The sequence below is a fragment of the Vespa mandarinia genome, unplaced genomic scaffold, assembly GCF_050613455.1.
Source record: "Vespa mandarinia isolate Hongniang unplaced genomic scaffold, ASM5061345v1 scaffold_59, whole genome shotgun sequence".
NCBI classification, from domain to species: Eukaryota; Metazoa; Arthropoda; class Insecta; order Hymenoptera; family Vespidae; genus Vespa; species Vespa mandarinia.
In genome coordinates this window covers 92392-111581 of record NW_028197193.1, presented here as the reverse complement: position 1 = coordinate 111581, position 19190 = coordinate 92392, and the positions used below count along the sequence as shown (strand labels likewise).

Sequence of the window (19190 nt, the reverse complement as noted above, 5' to 3'; positions counted from 1 at the left end):
TCTAACGATAGAACGAAAGATTTGTTCGTTGTTTCCTCGTAGCCATTTCTTTTTCTTTTTTATTGAGCCGTGTCGATATCGTACTTAAACGACGTAAATATGACGATATAAAAGAAGAAAGAGAGAGAACAAGAAGAAGGGATGACTTCTGACTTATTTGTTATAAGCGTATTCTAATCGCAAGAAATGTTATTTCTTTATCTGTCGCTTATCCGATCGACGGAATATTCAATTTTCAGAATGTAGCGTGGAAATGTCGTTGGAAAGAGAGAGAGAGAGAGGAAGAGGGGCAGAGAGAGTGAGCGAGAGAGAGAGAGAGAGAGAGAGAGAGAGAGAGAAAGAGAGAGAGTATTGATAACAGAAAGCTGAAATATTAAGCATGTTTTCTTTCTTCCGTCGCGTTGTCTTGCCATCGTGAGATTGTGCCAGAGGTGATATTATATTATTTCGATGTTTATTGCAACAATAAATATTATATTAGTACGTTTTATAAATTTTCTCGAACTTTGTTATTCCTTTGTATGTATATATATATATATATATATATATACATATATATATATATACACGCACACGCGCACACACATACACACACATCATGCTGAGGAATCAAATACGTAGGACTCCTCCTATTTCACCTATTCGTTTCTTTTGTATTCGCGATCTTGGAAGAAGCCCGAACGAGACACACACGAGTCCTCTCTTCGTGGAAACCAGTCAGCGAGGAATTCAAAAAAGGAGATCCGGAGCGTGTAAACCTATAAGGGAAGATAAACAGGAGGTTGGCTCTCTGGCGAATGAAGAAAAACGAGGAAGAAAAGAAGAAGAAGAAGAAGAAGAAGAAGAAGAAGAAGAAGAAGAGGACGAAAACGAGACAGGGGAGGAGAAGAAAACATCAAGCGAAGAGAAGAAATCGTGTCGACGACTTTACAGTCAGGGTTCGACGATCGCTTCACGGATGAAGCAACGTGACAAGTCGTTCTGACAACTATTTTGGCGACATATCGATTGCCCTAACGGATCCAAAATGAATCGAGATGATCGATAAGACAATCAACGAGAAAGATCCGTCGAATCTTGTATATAATGATAAACGCTCGACTTCTATCTCTTCTTGTATTTAAGTTGTATAAAAAGGTTTCGCGTTGCTCTCCTATCTTAAATCGACCAATACTCGATTCTTTAATTAGGAGATACGCATAGTCTTATGAGAACGAAACTAAGATACAAAGAGGATAAATATGTGAAGAGAGAGAGAGAGAGAGAGAGAGAGAGAGAGAGAGAGGGAGAGGAGGAGAAGGAGATAAAAGAGGACTCTGTATTATACTAAGAACCATCGATCTACGCGTGTCTTATTCACGGCAATCTGTATAAGAATCCACGACCTTGTGAGGGGGCACTGGCCCTGATGTAAATTATAATATCTCGCAAAGGCTTATCTCTATTCCGTTTCGGCAAAAGCAGCGCGCTAACTGGATGAATTCGAAACGTCAAATTCTTCGAACGTTATTTTCAACAACAAAAAAAAAGAAAAAAAAAATATCCACTAAAATTAAGGATGCGAGAAGCTGGTAAAAGTTTTGCTTGATTTTTATATCCTTATTTATCACTTAAGAGGAATGCCCTTGTCCTAAGGACCGGGTCCATCGTTACAAGTGCAACGTACCATTCGGGTATATTTCAGCTTTGCCAACCGGTTTGCACGTTTCGGGAGAGAATAGCTCGAGATTCTGAAGTGGCGCCAGCGCACAAATTCTTCTACCTAATTTTGTGCACGCACGCAAAGCCATTTACATTCGACGACGCAAAAGTCCGTACGTACATGCCAAAAGCAAATCCAAGCTGCTTCAAGACATAATAATAGTGGAAAACATACACTGGAGAACATCGATCTTCGTCGGACTACGATCCATTATGTTCCTACAACGTTAATGAATATTTAAACGATACTTTTTCTTTCAACGAAAATTCAAATGACACCTTTCGGTCGTTGGAATATTCATTAGAAACTCGACGAATATCGTTAGTCCATCGAGAAATATTACAACGACAAAAATGTAATCTATTCGAAGACGAATACCAATTTAAAATTTACGTCCTTGACGCGATTGAATTTTTCCGTTCAGAAACAGTAACTCTATTTCTCGTCATAAACGATATATCAAGAAATTCTTTGACTTTGACAAGTTAAAAGTTAAAAACAACCGCGATCCATTATATTCGAAGAACGCTTAGAATCGAGAGAGATTTGATTTTTGTACGTATGTATTATATCCGCAGTGTGACCCTTACGCTCTTCGTCCGCCTTCCCGAAGGATCCTGACGTCTCTCTCTCTTGAGGAACGCTCAAAAGAACAAGAGAATATAACGAAATCTCATGGTGGAACCTGCAGAGACTAGAGAGCGAGCCGACGACAGTCGATGGAAGGGGCGAACCCGTTATAAGCCCCGAGTCCGCGTCTATCCGGCAGGTTGGCAGCTTAACGCCGATCCTGAACCTTCTCTACTCTCTGCCAGCACAGGCAAAGACGCGAATCCACACGAAGTCGCGAGGACGAGTGTAATCGTTTCGTTCATTCCCTCGCGACAGCGCGCAAACGATCGATCGTATCGAACGCTTCGTAATAAGATTTGCGGCATCATGCGGCGAGAACGAGCATTACCTCCGCTTTTTGCAACGGTACTCGTGTTTCTGGGAATCACGAGTGTATCGGCCGAATCTATGTCTAACGTTCAGCCGGCTTCTAGATCCTTAATCTTTGATCGTCAGGACAACGAGTTGTATCGAGAAGAGGACGACGCGATCGTCGTTGAAGGTAAGCATCTCCACAGTTTCTTTCATCTATACCTAAGAAATATAATATATCTACTTTTATCTAATATCACTTGGGCAAAATAAACTGGGCACGTATCAATCCTTTTCATTTCATGACGAACGCCTATCGAATATTCTTTTTTTTATCTTATACCTATGTGAAATAACAGCCGGATCGGATCGGATCGTTCGGTCGATCGATCGATCGAAAGATCGATCTTAGCAGCTTGTTTCTCACGAGGACAATAATCTTGATCGATCCTCGATCGTTATTACGATCGTTATTACGATCGTTCTTATCGTTCCGTAGACGGTAAACGGAAGTCCTCCAGGCGCGCAACAACCTCGACGTACGTGTACCGCAGTACGACTGCCAGGGTCAGCGAACTCCACCTTCTCAGATTCTTCGATGGAATTTTATTGCCAACGTACTTGTACGTTGATCGTCCCCAGAAATCTTTGATCGGAACCGAGGAACACATTGTTCGCCGGGGTAATCAAACTCGTAGGATGATGTCATCAAATTTCCGATCACATTGTCTGCAGTCTACACGGTATATAACAATACTACACGGATTAACATAACTCATTACTCGATGTTATAGGCTGGCAAAAGAGACGACCGTAAAGAATCCAATGTGGCATAATATAAGATAATTTTTTATAGTTATCTTTGAAAACAAAACTTCCTATTACGGACGATTTATAAATTGCTCGCAACATAAATGAACCTGAATATGATCGTTGCTTCCTACTACACTGCGTATCATTAGAAAATCATTCGTAAGACTACGTGACGAACGATCCTCTGCCTATTACAAAAGGTACGCGATGTGTCATTCTCACCGGACATCGTTAATGCGCCTCGAATACGTGCCGAAGCGTCTAGTATATTATCCTCGCATACCGCAATTTCAGCCTTAGTAAATAAAACAACGTGCGTATACTACGATAAATGATCGAAAAGGAAATAATAAATAAAAAGTACGTATGTTAACTCGCAGAAATTAAAAATTAAACCTGGAGAAATTTCCTACGATAATTATAATACGAGTCTCATCATCGTCGATCGATCAATTCGAGCTCGAATTAATTGTCTTCTTTCGATTTTAAATTGCAGCCGCTATAGAAGCAGATCCTACGTCATTATCGCGAGACGGTCGAAGCATCCTCTGGAGCGGATCCGCGGAACGTGGTACCTGTCTTACGTCTAAGGGCGAGATTGGACGATGCACTACTTTCAAAGAATGTTATCCTTACTTCAAGATACCCGATCTTGGTGCTCTCGACGGTTGGGTTCTTGGTGTTTACGATACTTGCAGCTTCATTCTCGAGGACGGCCGCACGAGCTTCGGAATCTGTTGCTCCAACTTGAATCCCATCGCGACACCCGGCCTGGAAAATTGTGACGGTCAGAACGTGAACGATCAACAGGTGAATCCTTCGTAATCACTTGCGTTACTTTTCATCCCTCTCTTAACCTTCTTATCCTCGTAAAATTTCCTCCTCAAATCCTATTTCATTTCTGTTCCGCCAATTCCGACTATGACGGTGAAGAGACCATTAAGACCTGAATTAGAAAGTCGTAGAACCCTATTATCTATCCAACGATAACAATAATATTTCGCAAACGACTTTTTACGATCCGCTTTATTACCTCGTCCTTGGGCATTCCTTCGGATCCATAACGCAAACAGTTGGAGAGAATATTTTCGCCTTCTTAAAACGCTAAACTGAACATTTTAGATAGAAGATGCTAAAACGAAGGAAGACGGAGAGGGAACGGAAGCGGGAACGAACCCAAAACCAAAACCAACGGCCGCCAGTTGGCCACCGCCGATACCAACTCATCCACCGGATCACACGATCCCACCTTTACCCACCCATCCGCCGTATCCAGGATTGATTTCGTCGCCCACCTCGAAACCATCTACAACGAGTTCAAAGAAACCTGGCATACCAACGACATGGCCGACGAAGAAACCAACTTGGTGGCCAGGTGCACCGACCATCTCGACAACGAATAAACCTAGTTCGACGACTTCCTCGCCCATAGACTTGTCTCAATGCGGAGCGAAAAACGGTAATCAAGATCAAGAACGCATCGTCGGTGGTCAGAACGCCGATCCTGGGGAATGGCCATGGATCTCTGCCCTCTTCAATGCCGGACGTCAATTCTGTGGGGGATCTTTGATAGATGACAAACACGTTCTTACCGCTGCCCATTGTGTCGTTAAGTAAGCACTCCAATCATTTATCTCCAATTCTTTAATCATCGAACCACAGTAGATGAATCGTTCATTTAGGTAATTCGTCCATTTCCAATCTATTCTCAGCATGAACTCTTGGGACGTAGCGAGATTAACGGTCCGCCTTGGGGATTACAATATAAAGACGAACAGTGAGATACGTCACGTTGAAAGACGGGTAAAGCGAGTAGTAAGGCACAGAGGTTTTAATTCGCGTACTCTTTACAATGACGTAGCCATTCTTACGTTGAGCGAGCCGGTTGAATTTACGGAACAGATTCGACCCATTTGTTTGCCGAGTGGTTCGAAGCTCTATGTCGGAATGACTGCAACTGTCATTGGTTGGGGCTCCTTGAGGGAAAGTAAGAGCTTTAATAAATGACAATATTACAATACGTATTAAAGGTAAATTACAACATCCCTTTATATCGTATATTTATATCGTTACTTAAACAAGGTGGTCCACAGCCAGCGATACTTCAAGAAGTTTCGATTCCAGTCTGGTCAAATAGCGAATGTAAATTTAAATACGGTTCTGCGGCACCCGGTGGTATAGTCGACAGTTTCTTGTGCGCTGGACGGGCCGCTATGGACTCCTGCTCGGTTCGTCAAATACTTCTTCATAATACAATTCGATTGCTATCACGTAATATAAATTAATTCACATATTTGCAGGGTGACAGCGGTGGTCCGTTAATGGTCAATGACGGTCGTTGGACTCAGGTTGGTATCGTCAGTTGGGGAATCGGTTGTGGAAAGGGACAATATCCTGGCGTTTATACACGAGTAACGCATTTCTTACCTTGGATCTACAAGAATCTTAAATAAGTAAATAAGTGATTTTCGAAATCTCTTTTCATTTCAATAGCGTAAGAATGCGTGAAGTATCAATTTAAAAAGCTAAGCTCATTCTCCCAACTCCCCTTTAAACTCTAAAAAAAAAAGAGAAAAAAAAAAAAAAAAAAAAACTTTCATTTCATTTCGTAAATTCTCATCGCAACATTTATCTCGCACATATTTTACGTATTCTCTTACGGACGCTTATAGATACTTATGTAGATCATCACGTACTCGTCGTTTTTGTACATGGCAATAAGATATTTTATATGCTCTACATACACCAGTATATAAAAATAAAAATAAAACTATACATATCGTGTAACAATTACCATCTAACTCTATATAATTATTATAATTTTTCCTAATTTTATCATTTTTGACACGTTTTATGTATTACGCGTGTCGTGACAACTATCGTTCGGCAGTAACGTTCATCCTGGGCTCTTCAGGATAAATGACAAATGTTACGTGTCGCAGCTACTGACATTTAAATGCTGTAGTATATTCCTTGCTAGAAATCAAACATCGCAATATTATAACTTTGGAGCGAATAAAGTATAGTAACAATTAAAAGATTACCTTGAAAATAACACGTATCATAATTGTCATCTGGCTGTGGTATAAAAGGAGCAACGGCTTTCGATGGTTCGTTCCAAGGAAAATTTTCAAAGAGTTTCATATCCCTTACTTCTTTCGCGGATGGTCGTGTAGATTGGTCCAACGTAAGGAGCGCATCGATGGTTTCCGTAGCAGCGAAGGACAAAGCTTCCTCGCCCTCCGGCCAAGGTACGTCTCTTGCAAGGATATTAGCGAAGACCGCCTGTGGCGTTTCATCATTGAAGGGTGGTAATCCCGTACAAAACTCGAAAAGACAAACACCGAGAGCCCACCAATCGACGGCAGGACCGTGGCCTTGCCGTAAGAGCAATTCCGGTGCTAAATAATCGGGTGTACCTAATATACGTTCGTCCGATCGAGCGTTTCCACCACCATGTATGCCCCTTCTAACTGACTTGGGTGTTCGATAAGTCGTGTAACTGTTATTCAAAGGTGCCGGTGTCTTGATCGGAGATATAGTATTCTCATTCTGTATACTATTTATAGTACTCGAGTCCGGAGTAAATTCAGACGATACTGCAGGCGGAAGATGAAATCTCGTTGTTTTCACCGGAGGCATACTATGATTTTCCTGACACGTTGCTTCTGGCTGACTTATTTCCTCCGATTTGACATTCAATGAGGACACTGGTGTACTAAAAGCGACACCACCACCACCGCCACCCCCACCTCCACCGCCGCCAGCACCACCACTAGAATCATCACCGTGTTTGTCCGCATTTTCATCTTCGCTCTCATCGGTCATCTCGCCCAATGCAGTATTTCTCTTGATTCGATCGGGACTCCTACAGGAGTACGATGTACCGCAATTCTGTCTCTTCGGTGTTTTGTCTTTGTCCAAATCCATGAGACAAATTTCGCGCGTTAAACCACAAGTTATTTCTGCCATAACTCTTTTCCTCTTGGTTCCTCGTGAAAACGAATTTACGCAAGTACTGATCGGGCTCGTATGCAAAAGTAACTGTTGCGATTGTTCCGCCTCTAACGTAGATTCATCCTCCTCTTCTGCGTTAAGACCAATAGGATTGATTTTACTAACCGACGAGGCTTCGCACGTGTGATAACTACCAGAACTACTATCCCCACTGAAATTCTCTGTCCTCGCATTCGATTCACCTCCGTTCTGTATTCCAAATCTTAGATCTTCTGCGGATTGAAACGGTGTAATACCAGATACACGTGAATAATCGCCAGACGCAGCGTCGGTCGAGGAGACAACCGAGTTAGGAGACGATTGCAATTTGCCACAATTTCTTTGTAAAGCCGACATTAAATGAACAGCATTGGCACTTTCATTACTGGCTATCGAGTCATTCACCGATTGTTGCCCAGAACCAAAGGACAAATGAGATGTTAAAGATAATAACTGTCCCGGGGTTCTAGCGCAAAGACTAGGTGTACAATTTACTAAATCTGATATTTCAAGATCTCTATGCAAGGACGATATTTTGCTAAGACCAAAATCAGTGAGTTTAACGTGTCCCTCTCTCGAGAGTAACATATTGTCTGGCTTTAAATCCCTATGGACTATACCGTGAGAGTGAAGATATTCAAGAGCTAAGCATACTTCTGCGGTATAAAAAGCTGCCATGCTTTCTTCCATGTAACCATAAACGCCGAGCAAACTTTTAAGATCACCTCCCACCATATATTCCATGACTAAGTATATGCTGCTAACACTTTGTAACGAATAAAACAGATGTACGCAATAAGGACTGTGCGTCAATGCTAATGCATTTCGTTCTATTATAACTTGAGATGCCATATTCTTATTTATCATTTCATTCTTTTTCATCACTTTAATAGCAAACAATTGCTCTGGATTTGACTTTTTGTATCCTAGAAACACTTTACCGAATGCTCCTCTACTTATTGGTTTAACAATTTTAAAGTCTTGCATGTCTGGTACCTAAAAAAATAGAAAGTCAATGTATATATATTTTATAAAGGAAAATAATAATATTTATTCCTAAAATCTACTTTATGCTCCGTAAAAATATATATTATATTAATATATGTAACAACTTGTTCGATTGCTCACCTTCGCAGCGGGATTAACAATTTTGGATATCGTATTGAAAATTGAATTATCAATATGCCTATTCTCTGAGGATTGTTGTGGCGTGCAATTGCCAAAATTGGCACTGCGTTCAATCCCCTCGTCATCGGCATCGTTCATGCTGGAGATCGTATCGACCGACTCGCAAAATTGACCATTTATATCAGAATTTGAATCGACCAATTCGACCGCCGAATCTTCCATTTAAAAAGATAACCTAAAAACACAAATCACTGAATACCAGCGAATGGGCACAACTCGAAAAGATCTCGCGCATATCATGAAATATGTTTACAATAACAGAAGGAATAAACTGGCATACGTCATTTTTACTTCGTCTAACAAAATTTTTATCTTATCAACTTTATCGATACCATTAAAAAACAATTATTAAACGTATTTAACGGTCCGCTGACATTTCGAATAATCAAACCGCGCGCAGGGAAAACTTGATAAACTTTTTAATATATATCTAGTCATGGCTATCAACGTATATCCAACGTATAACCAACGTAAATCATCGATTTCCGGTTGTTGAATATTTTTATTTTGATCAAATGATCAAAGAATTATCTCTTTTTCAAACAATTTATATCTCAATTTTTAATAAAATAAAAAAGAAATTTTCAATTTTCCACGATATAAATATAAATGGTGCGAAGAAACTTTTATAAGGACTAGGAAAATTTTACTAAGATCACCCTGCTTTATCAGTCTGCATTTCCGGTGCCCGCGTTTGAATTTTTTTTATGTTACTTCAACACGATCGTTTTGTGAAATCTATTACCGCTGCTGTAAGTACTTGAAAAGTACTTTATTATAACTTAATTCTTCGTGACACGATTACTTTTTCATATAATTCGTTACAGCCTTACTTAATTACACTTTTTTTCAGTTGTATTTAGTGTTAATCCATTTTTATACGTTTAATCATATTAACCTAAAAATGTGTGCAAAAGTAGCAAAAAGAGCACCAAAAAAGAAAGGAAATTTATATAAAATGCCCGATCCTATACCTGCTGGAACTATATTGTCAGATATAAAAGGAAAGAAATGGATTCTCGATAAGTCAATAGGTATAGGTGGTTTTGGAGAAGTCTATTCTGGTATGTACTGTTCCTTACAATTTTTTTTCTTTTTTCCTTCATTTTTGCTTTAATTAAAAAAAGTTTGTTTATTATAGGCGCACCTTACGAAGATAATGTTCCAAAAAACTATCCTAATGTGATAAAAATAGTGAGTATCTAATATATATATGTATATTTATTTATTTATTTATTTTATTATTTATTTCTACGTCAAAATAATATTAAAAGTTTTCATTATAAATTTTCTATATTGTTAGGAACCTCATGGGAATGGGCCATTATTTGTTGAAATGCATTTTTATATAAGACAGGCAAAGTTAGAAAACAGTGAGTCCTATTGTAACACATCTTTTTCAGATGACCATGTACTTTGATGATGTCTTCATCGAAATGTTATATTATTTATTTTAGTTGAAGCTTGGAAAAAAAAAAAGAAGTTGTCAGTATTCGGTATGCCTCATTATGTTGCCTCTGGAAGTCATGAATATAATAAAACAAAATATCGGTTCTTAGTAATGGATCGATATGGAACTGATTTGTGGAAGTTATTTCAAGAAAATAACAAACAATTTCCAGAACATACAGTATATAAACTAGCTTTACAAATAGTGAGTAAATCTATCTTTTATTAAAATACCTATTTTCTCCTGGCAATTTCTTGCAACATGATGTTTTTCAACCACATACATGCTATCATTACTTTCAGATAAATGTATTAGAATACATTCATAACAATGCATATGTACATGCTGACATAAAAGGGTCAAATTTATTATTGAGTTCAAAGTCTCCGGATCAAGTTTATTTAGTAGATTTTGGTTTAGCAACGCGATATACAACAAAAACAGAATATAAGCCAGATCCAAAAAGAGCACATGATGGAACTATTGAGTATACTAGTAGAGATGCTCATATAGGGAGTAAGTATAAAAGTAATCTATTAAAGCATATAGTTATAAATTAAATATACCCATATTTATTATTGTGTATTTTTGCAGTACCTACAATGCGTGGTGATTTTGAAATCTTGGGATATAACATGATACACTGGTTGTGTGGCTCTCTTCCATGGGATAAGGATTTAACTAATCCAACTACTGTACAAAAACAAAAAGAAAAAGCCTTTGAAAATCTTCCAAACTTTTTGGACCAATGTTTTCATGATTTAACACCAAAACCAGTACTTGAATATATGAAATTGTTAAAAACTATAGAATTCAATGGAATACCAAATTATGAAAAATTTATAGAAATTTTAACCGATGGCTTGAATAAATTAGGTCACAAGCCAACTGGAAAATTAGAATTTAATAATGCATCTGGTTCAGCTAAGAAAGCTATCGTTTCTAAATCTATTGCACGAAAAGTAAATAAAATAGCAGGAATAAAAAGGTTAAGTCCACGTTCGAAAGCAACGAGTCCTATTAGAAATAATGCCCTTAATGATAGTAATGTAGGTGTTCTAATCGATAAAAAACGTGCTAGATTAAAAGATTTAAAAAAAGTACTGAATAATATTGAGTCTTGCGACGAACCTGATGAAGAATATGATATTAAAATTACTAAAAAAAAAAAATTAAAGCAAAGAACACCTAAAAAAGAAGAAACTACGAAAATTACTAAAACAAAGACAAAGATCAATTATCTTAATGATTCCGAGTCTGATACAGCAACGGAAGTAGGAAAATTTTATCCATTTTATTTTTTGCAACTACATATCTTATATGATATCTTGTAACATATTCTCATATTTCCAGATTATGTCAAAGGGAACTAGATCAAGGCCAGCAAAATCTTCAAATACAAATCCTAAATTCAAAACTGCACGTCAGTGTAATGTATCAGATGATGATATATTTAAAAGCGATTAAAAGATACTGTGATCATTAGTTGTTTTAAAAAGATATTGTACATCATGAATAATATCCATCTTTTCTATATTAAGTGTACATAGTTTATATGCTCTTTGAAATCGACATAATTTATAATACAGATTTTGTAAAAATCGTATTATTTATAAACTTTATATACTTTCATTATTTTTATACATAATGCGAATAACGAAGGAAAAGAATAATTTTGAAGTGCGACCTGCCGAAAAAGTAATATAAACTATATCTACGATATTATATTACTATTCCAAGAATTAATTAGTTTATAGTTTTAAAATTTCTTGAAATTAAACAAATTGAACTGTCTGGCGTTATTTAATAATGATAAATAAATATCAAGCTTTATTATTGTTGTAAATTTCTATTAAAAGTTTTAATTCTTAGAAAAGTTCTCATAAAAATTAAGCACGGCAATTTCAAGAACATTGATATTCAAACTTGTATGGGATTTAAATTAATTTATTAAATCCTCTTTTTCTTCTATTCCCTTTTTTATATTTTTCCTTTTCTTTTTTTTTTTTTTTCTTTTTTTTTTTTTTTGGAGTACACTTTTCATGAAACATTGCCAATTAACCAATAATAAACAGACTTAAATATATTTATAATATACAATTATAAACGAGCATAAAAATATAATATTATTTAAGAAATACTATTTATTTCTTTATTTTTTGAATTTGTGGTGCACTTATTTTTACTTTTCCAGGTATATTTCGAACTACTGATTCATCTTTAACAGCTTTTAACAAATCTTTTTCACGCAAGGTTATCTCTTTATCTTTTAAAAACACAGCTATGGCAGTTTTTGCAGCTTTCCCCCTTGTACTTGTACCTGGTGTTAATTTTACTTTAAATCTGAAATGAAAAAAAAAAAAAAAAAAAAATATGTGCTATAAGCAAAATATTAAAAAATAAAAGAAGTACAATTTACTTACTTATAATTTAATATAGTATTATAAGGTGCTACAACTGGTACAGCAAACAATAATTCATCTTCAGAAACTGGTTTTCCTGTTAATTGGTCTAACATATCCATCTCAGGTACTGGTCCTGTATCTTCTTCATCGAGATGATCGACATTAATATGTTTTATTGTAGGTGGATTTACTGTTCCCTTTTTCTTTCCTTGTTGTTTAGGACCAGACGGATCTTTATGTTTGTTACGACGTTTATCTTCTTTTGCAGCTCCTGCTGACTATATTATAATATATGAAAGATATATATATATATATATATATATATATATATATATATATATATATATATATTTGATAAGAAAAATATATTTTGTCTTTTTTTGCTTACTTGTAAAACTTCCATAGCCAAGTGCCTATCTTCCTCGTCTTGATCTTTATACTTTTCCTTTATCTTTTTAAGTCTACTTTTTTGGCCTCTTTTCAATTGACCCTGTTCAAGCTTTTTACTTTCTTTTTCAGTCTTTAAAGCCAATTGTTGTTTAAATCTTGTAGTTTCTTCTTTATTACAATTTATTACTATAGATTTATCATTGCCAACAAAAGTAACATCTTCCTCATCTTTCTTATATATAGTATCACTTTCATCATGGAGTTCGACTCTATTAAAACATAAAATGATGACATACTTATCAAATTATGAGATTGATAAACAGTACCTTAATGTTGAATAATCAATTTTGATTTCTACATCTGGAAAGTCTGGATCTTCTTCACTACCACTGTCACGTTTATTCTCATTTTCCTTTGGCATCGCGTTAAATTCTATAAAAGATTCTTCTTTAATAGAATCTAATTGTATTGGATTTTCCAAATCTTCGTCTAAATAATATAAATTAAAGTATAAGTATATTCTATGTAAAAATTTTATCTCTCTTGTATTATACAATACCAAATGAATTTATTAGAATATCTGAACATTTATATTTTATATATTATATACCTTCATCACTGTTTTCTTCTAATTCTATTTCTTTATCTATTTCAACCGTAGATTCATTCTTTTCAATTTCATCGTCTATAACTCTGACTTTTCGTTCATCCTTATGCCGTTCAATAGAACTATCTTCCAAACGAAATAGAAAGCCAAGGCCCATTATCAATTGACACGGAGGCAAATAATTCTTTTTCCCACGTATCATAAAGGATCCAGTTGTAAGATATTCACCCGTTGGTGCAGTTTTTGAAACTTGATCATTATTTACCCACCATGCCCCTGCGACTACTTTAGCTTCCCAAGCAATGCTATTCCCAAATAATACACATAAATACGTACCCTTATAGTTAATATTACAAGTATCATAAAAAAGTTAAGTTTTAATATTATCGCATAAAATATAAATCTTGTTTATAATCCCATATACCTATACGCTACGGCCATTGTGCCTGCTTCTGCCAATGTTTTAGGAGGTATAGGTCCACCAGCAGGATTTTTTACAACAATAGAACTAGCACCTGTTAGATCTGCATGAACATAAACATCTCCAGTTTTAAGATACTTCTTTACAATCAATTCATTTTGTTGTTGATCTCTTCCACCAATAACTGCAATCCAATATATTAAAATTATTATTTTCATTTTGTATCGAACGCGAAGTAAATATATTTAATTTGTAACCTACCAAGATAATTTTCTGAAGAGATAAACCAGTAAAATTTTTCAAACCAATACGTTTTCCTTGCTTTATTAATACTATGAATTGTTTGTACTTCTTTCAATGTTTGTTTTGTTTTCTTTTCTGCCGATTTTAAAGCTTTGTCTTGAGACTCTATGGTCTTTTGCTGCTTTTTAGCTGCCGACCTTTTCTGATTATAATATTTTCTTGCATTACCAAAGGCACTATAAGCTAAATCAATATCAATAACTGTCGGTTTTAATTCGGACTCCTCGTCGCTATCTTCGTAAGGATCTTGTAATAATAACGCAATGTGATTTGTTTCTAATTTCAACTGTTTAATAGCAGAAGCAACAGGATCACCTCTTGCTTGTGCCTCTTTTAATAGAATCTGAATATCTGGCCATGATACTTGATTTGCAAGTGCGTTTTGTATCGCAAAAATTGCATTGTCTACTAAACTTTGATTTCTAGAAATTAATTCTGCCTTCCATTTATCCAATTCCTGTGTCTTTTCTAACGTAATTAGCCTTTGGCTATGATCCTTTTTTACATTTTCTAATTTTCTCATGGCTTCTTTTTCTTTTTGCAAAGCCTTCAAATCAAGTTTTTGTCCTTCCATTGTGGAAAAATATTCATCTACCGCGACATCAAACGAATCGAATTCTTTATAAGGACAATTTTTATACTGCTCAAATAGAAAAGGGTGAAACTCTATGTTAGCAAATATGAAATCTTCTTCATTATCTGTTGACGGTTTAATCTCTTTTTTCTGTATAATGTATCCTTTTGAAATATTTTTTTTTGCATCATTCAACATATCATCTGCATTTTGCAGAGCTACAATCAACCTAGACATGTCTTTTGCAATATCAAAATCTTTACCAATTTTACATCCAGATGCAAAACCAGCTTGCAATAGAACATGATCGATTACAGCTGCACCAAATTCTAAAAGAGGATTCAAAACTTTCTTTAGATTTTCACCAGATTTAGCGGATTCGATGGATTTTTTAATATCTTCGAGCGGTGCCATAGTAGCAGTATAAGCACGATCTGAAGGATATTTTTCTTTAACCGCGAATCTACAATATCACATTATTCATTAATATTAATTCAAAATAATATAATGTCTCATAGCATTTCTATTATTTTTCTCACACATTTACCTAACTTTATCACCTTCTGTATGAGGTCTTAGAATGTTTATAATTGTCATTTCATAATCTGTTAAAACAATATTGCCTCTATCATATACTTCTAATATTATATGATATGCAGCTTCTCCACTGCCAAATTGTAAATCCACTATGCGATCAGTACCGATTTGCTTTAAACTTTCGAGTCTCTTATTTTTTAAATGTTTCCTCATCTGCATTTAAAAGACTATATAAATAATCATGCTTGTTCAATAATATCATCAAAAAATATATCCTACAATTACCTTCATTGAAAAACTCGATGGTACTATATTCTTGGGCCATTCGAAAGCTGTAGTATGCATTCTATTACCAGACTCGATTAACAGGATACATTTTTCTTCGCTTCGTTGAAAACGTATCAAATATGTACGATGATCGACATTGTATATTTGATTGACACGCATACCAATTAATCTAAAAGAAATTTTTAAGAATTACGATTTTTAAGAACTATAATTACTTAACAAAAAAAGAATCAGATTATATTGAATGAAGAAATTGTCATATTCTAACCTAAGATCAGAGCAAAAAAATCATCTCTGTATAAAACATTACATTATTTACCTTTGTAATTCCGTTACGGAACAAACAAGATCATACGTATTAAATCGTGTCTTCATTTTGCCTATTTATTTAATATCAATTATAAGAAATCAATGAAATACGGACATTTAACATTAGACATATCTTATCACAGAACGATATCAAAATTTATCGAAACATTTCACCATTTATCGTTCGTATCGTATACGACTTTAGCGACAGGTATGGGCAAAATTTGTACTACAAGCGCAATAAGGAAACATTGTGCACACTATCCACCTATTACATAGATATTAGGAGTTTGTTAGGTTATGTCCCTCTCAAGGGTTAATATGCGAGAGAAATTTTTTAATATAGTAAAAATAATAGTACATCTGACAGAAGAAAGGAAAAACTATCTACCAGATTATACTTCTCGGAAGATAAATTAATTCAATCTTTTTTAATTGTACAAACTTTATACTTTCTGTTTCTATTTAAATTTGTACAAATGGTTAAAGTGTATTTAAGCAGCCGTTAGCTCGATATTATTTGTGATCGAATATATGGGATATAATATAACATATAAAATATTTAAAGCGGCAAAAATAAAAGAAAGGTACAATGACGTATATCTTGAATTCCGAAATATGTGAATGCGATGACATACGTAAGTAGAATAGAAAATGTAGAATTTAATTAATCAAAAACGTAAATAAGCGTAAATAAGAATAAATTGAAGTATGTAGGTATGATGACGAGTGCGATAGAAAAGTTTTTGTTCGTTTCTTTAAAAAATTATTTTACTATTTCATTACATCCAACCTATTTTTTTGTGGAACTAGTATTAGCAATATAAAGTGTTAGTACCTTAATGTTTAATAAAAGTTGAAATAAAAAGATTTTGAAAAAATTGTGATATATGCAGCCATTAGCTCGGTAGTACTTGCGTAAGATTTCGATATATCGCAAGTACTATCGACCCAGGTCTCACCACGTGGAGGTTGCTGCATGTGGAGACCCACGGGCTAACGGTGACTCTACTCTAAAATCCGCGTTCCGCGATACCGATCCGCGATACCTTTCCGCTTCAATGCACTGGCTTCTTAACTAACAGGGTATGCGTAGCTTTAGCTACTGCACACCTCTTACAGATAGCTCCACCATTTGCACCGTCCGCTTCAGACATAACGGATTATAAAGCACATTCGAATTCGTGCTTCCCGAATTTCGAACAATCAAAGCGCACTCCTTAGAAATACTAATCGCGTCACGACACTCACGTGTGTGTTATAATTACGTAGATTCTACTGTTAAGCCGAAATTCGCGAAGTACCCCCATCGAAATTTTGAAGAAATCAAACGAAGTCCACGGTAGGACCTTTAATCGCGCCCGAACACCCACGCGAGTGTTAGAAAAACGATGACTCTACTCTACAATTCGCGTTTTCGATTCGAACAATCAAACGAAGTTAAATCGCGCCCGAGAACACCCACGCCTGTGCCCGCCGACACGCGCGCCAGTGTTCTTCCTATCCTTCCCGTATTCATGCGTAAAAATCGAGAATGAATCCTGCCACGCGATGTACCATCCGGTCGCAGATGAATCTATCCCTCGATGACCTATACTGAAAAAGAAAAAGATAAAGAGGAAATAAAAGAACAAAAAAATACATAAAATAAAACATAATATATATATATATATATATAATATAAACAGAAAATAAACATAATTAAAAATATAATTAAAAACATAAACACATAATTAAATACATAATTAGAAAGAAACAACATAAATAAATATTAGGAATACACAATTAAAAGGAAATAACATAATAATAACATAATTGAAAACATAATTAAAAATGAAAAATATGAGATAGAAACGAAAGCCGGAGAAAGAAAAGAGAGCCCCAGAAAGAGAAGAATAGAGAGCCTCAAAAAGATTAGACAAGAGAAACAGTTCTATATGATGCTGAGATAGCAACCCGCACAGAAGCCCTCACCCATGGGCCCCTCCCATGGGTCCCACCCGAGATATATAAAGGATAATTAATGAGACTAAATAAGAATTAATAGAAATGAGAGTGGACATAAAAGAGAGATAGAAAAATTTCCTTTTCGTTTCTCTGAGAAATTATTGTACAATAGAATTCTGCCATATTCCTTCTTTTGAAGTATTATCAGCGATATAAAGTCGAAAAATATTAATTTTCAGTTGTAATTAGATTAAAACGATATTAGAAAAGTAAAAAAATATGCAGCCATTAGCTCGTTAGTAGTTGCGTAAGATTTCGATAAATCGCAAGTACTATCGACCCAGGTCTCACCACGTGGAGGTTGCTGCATGTGGAGACCCACGGGCTAACGGTGACTCTACTCTAAAATCCGCGTTCCGCGATACCGATCCGCGATACCTTTCCGCTTCAATGCACTGGCTTCTTAACTAACAGGGTATGCGTAGCTTTAGCTACTGCACACCTCTTACAGATAGCTCCACCATTTGCACCGTCCGCTTCAGACATAACGGATTATAAAGCACATTCGAATTCGTGCTTCCCGAATTTCGAACAATCAAAGCGCACTCCTTAGAAATACTAATCGCGTCACGACACTCACGTGTGTGTTATAATTACGTAGATTCTACTGTTAAGCCGAAATTCGCGAAGTACCCCCATCGAAATTTTGAAGAAATCAAACGAAGTCCACGGTAGGACCTTTAATCGCGCCCGAACACCCACGCGAGTGTTAGAAAAACGATGACTCTACTCTACAATTCGCGTTTTCGATTCGAACAATCAAACGAAGTTAAATCGCGCCCGAGAACACCCACGCCTGTGCCCGCCGACACGCGCGCCAGTGTTCTTCCTATCCTTCCCGTATTCACGCGTAAAAATCGAGAATGAATCCTGCCACGCGATGTACCATCCGGTCGCAGATGAATCTATCCCTCGATGACCTATACTGAAAAAGAAAAAGATAAAGAGGAAATAAAAGAACAAAAAAATACATAAAATAAAACATAATATATATATATATATATATATAATATAAACAGAAAATAAACATAATTAAAAATATAATTAAAAACATAAACACATAATTAAATACATAATTAGAAAGAAACAACATAAATAAATATTAGGAATACACAATTAAAAGGAAATAACATAATAATAACATAATTGAAAACATAATTAAAAATGAAAAATATGAGATAGAAACGAAAGCCGGAGAAAGAAAAGAGAGCCCCAGAAAGAGAAGAATAGAGAGCCTCAAAAAGATTAGACAAGAGAAACAGTTCTATATGATGCT

General features: G+C 35.6%; 4 protein-coding genes across 7 annotated transcripts; 2 read left to right on the top strand and 2 right to left on the bottom strand.

The window, feature by feature from the left end:
- The first annotated feature begins 2363 nt into the window (after positions 1–2363).
- On the top strand, positions 2364–6029 carry LOC118445435 (uncharacterized). Its single transcript, XM_035874920.2, has 6 exons — positions 2364–2816; positions 3936–4249; positions 4562–5052; positions 5152–5426; positions 5522–5667; positions 5740–6029. The coding sequence occupies exons 1-6, from the start codon at positions 2378–2380 to the stop codon at positions 5890–5892; spliced, it is 1818 nt and encodes a 605-aa protein (XP_035730813.2). The 5' UTR covers positions 2364–2377; the 3' UTR covers positions 5893–6029.
- Positions 6030–6041: 12 nt separating this feature from the next.
- gwl (serine/threonine-protein kinase greatwall) lies at positions 6042–9051 on the bottom strand. 4 transcript variants are annotated; one of them, XM_085664471.1, is made up of 4 exons: positions 8956–9010; positions 8564–8798; positions 6484–8431; positions 6042–6415 (listed from the first exon to the last, which is right to left on the bottom strand). In XM_085664471.1, exons 2-4 carry the CDS (start codon positions 8783–8785, stop codon positions 6369–6371), a joined length of 2217 nt encoding a protein of 738 aa, XP_085520597.1. In that variant the 5' UTR covers positions 8786–8798; positions 8956–9010; the 3' UTR covers positions 6042–6368. The 4 variants fall into 4 exon arrangements, with proteins under 4 accessions (XP_085520597.1, XP_035730802.1, XP_035730801.1 ...); XM_035874909.2 differs by having other exon boundaries at positions 6043–6415; positions 8904–9051; XM_035874908.2 differs by having other exon boundaries at positions 6043–6415; positions 8877–9036.
- Positions 9052–9216: 165 nt separating this feature from the next.
- On the top strand, positions 9217–12036 carry LOC118445438 (serine/threonine-protein kinase VRK1). Its single transcript, XM_035874925.2, has 8 exons — positions 9217–9375; positions 9477–9687; positions 9765–9817; positions 9927–9996; positions 10081–10277; positions 10376–10589; positions 10668–11347; positions 11427–12036. The coding sequence occupies exons 1-8, from the start codon at positions 9331–9333 to the stop codon at positions 11538–11540; spliced, it is 1584 nt and encodes a 527-aa protein (XP_035730818.1). The 5' UTR covers positions 9217–9330; the 3' UTR covers positions 11541–12036.
- Positions 12037–12105: 69 nt separating this feature from the next.
- On the bottom strand, positions 12106–16194 carry Clbn (Nuclear export mediator factor NEMF homolog Clbn). Its single transcript, XM_035874888.2, has 10 exons — positions 15918–16194; positions 15596–15767; positions 15321–15523; positions 14158–15236; positions 13900–14080; positions 13479–13780; positions 13195–13357; positions 12867–13137; positions 12497–12756; positions 12106–12416 (listed from the first exon to the last, which is right to left on the bottom strand). Exons 1-10 carry the CDS (start codon positions 15971–15973, stop codon positions 12218–12220), a joined length of 2886 nt encoding a protein of 961 aa, XP_035730781.2. The 5' UTR covers positions 15974–16194; the 3' UTR covers positions 12106–12217.
- Positions 16195–19190: the final 2996 nt, after the last annotated feature.

What these genes read in the sequence shown, in the direction of transcription:
- LOC118445435 (XM_035874920.2), top strand. Translation starts at nt 2,378, where the DNA reads ATGGTGGAACCTGCAGAGACTAGAGAGCGAGCCGACGACAGTCGATGG. An exon ending in TTGGGGCTCCTTGAGGGAAA is followed by an intron (nt 5,427 to 5,521) that starts GTAAGAGCTTTA and finishes TACTTAAACAAG; the next exon opens with GTGGTCCACAGCCAGCGATA. An exon ending in CCGCTATGGACTCCTGCTCG is followed by an intron (nt 5,668 to 5,739) that starts GTTCGTCAAATA and finishes ACATATTTGCAG; the next exon opens with GGTGACAGCGGTGGTCCGTT.
- gwl (XM_035874909.2), bottom strand. Translation starts at nt 8,785, where the DNA reads ATGGAAGATTCGGCGGTCGAATTGGTCGATTCAAATTCTGATATAAAT. An exon ending in TTGTTAATCCCGCTGCGAAG is followed by an intron (nt 8,432 to 8,563) that starts GTGAGCAATCGA and finishes CTATTTTTTTAG; the next exon opens with GTACCAGACATGCAAGACTT. An exon ending in TGATACGTGTTATTTTCAAG is followed by an intron (nt 6,416 to 6,483) that starts GTAATCTTTTAA and finishes TTTGATTTCTAG; the next exon opens with CAAGGAATATACTACAGCAT.
- LOC118445438 (XM_035874925.2), top strand. Translation starts at nt 9,331, where the DNA reads ATGTTACTTCAACACGATCGTTTTGTGAAATCTATTACCGCTGCT. An exon ending in ATAAACTAGCTTTACAAATA is followed by an intron (nt 10,278 to 10,375) that starts GTGAGTAAATCT and finishes CATTACTTTCAG; the next exon opens with ATAAATGTATTAGAATACAT. An exon ending in TAGAGATGCTCATATAGGGA is followed by an intron (nt 10,590 to 10,667) that starts GTAAGTATAAAA and finishes GTATTTTTGCAG; the next exon opens with TACCTACAATGCGTGGTGAT.
- Clbn (XM_035874888.2), bottom strand. Translation starts at nt 15,973, where the DNA reads ATGAAGACACGATTTAATACGTATGATCTTGTTTGTTCCGTAACGGAA. An exon ending in CATCGAGTTTTTCAATGAAG is followed by an intron (nt 15,524 to 15,595) that starts GTAATTGTAGGA and finishes TTTTAAATGCAG; the next exon opens with ATGAGGAAACATTTAAAAAA. An exon ending in TGGCTATGGAAGTTTTACAA is followed by an intron (nt 12,757 to 12,866) that starts GTAAGCAAAAAA and finishes ATTATAATATAG; the next exon opens with TCAGCAGGAGCTGCAAAAGA.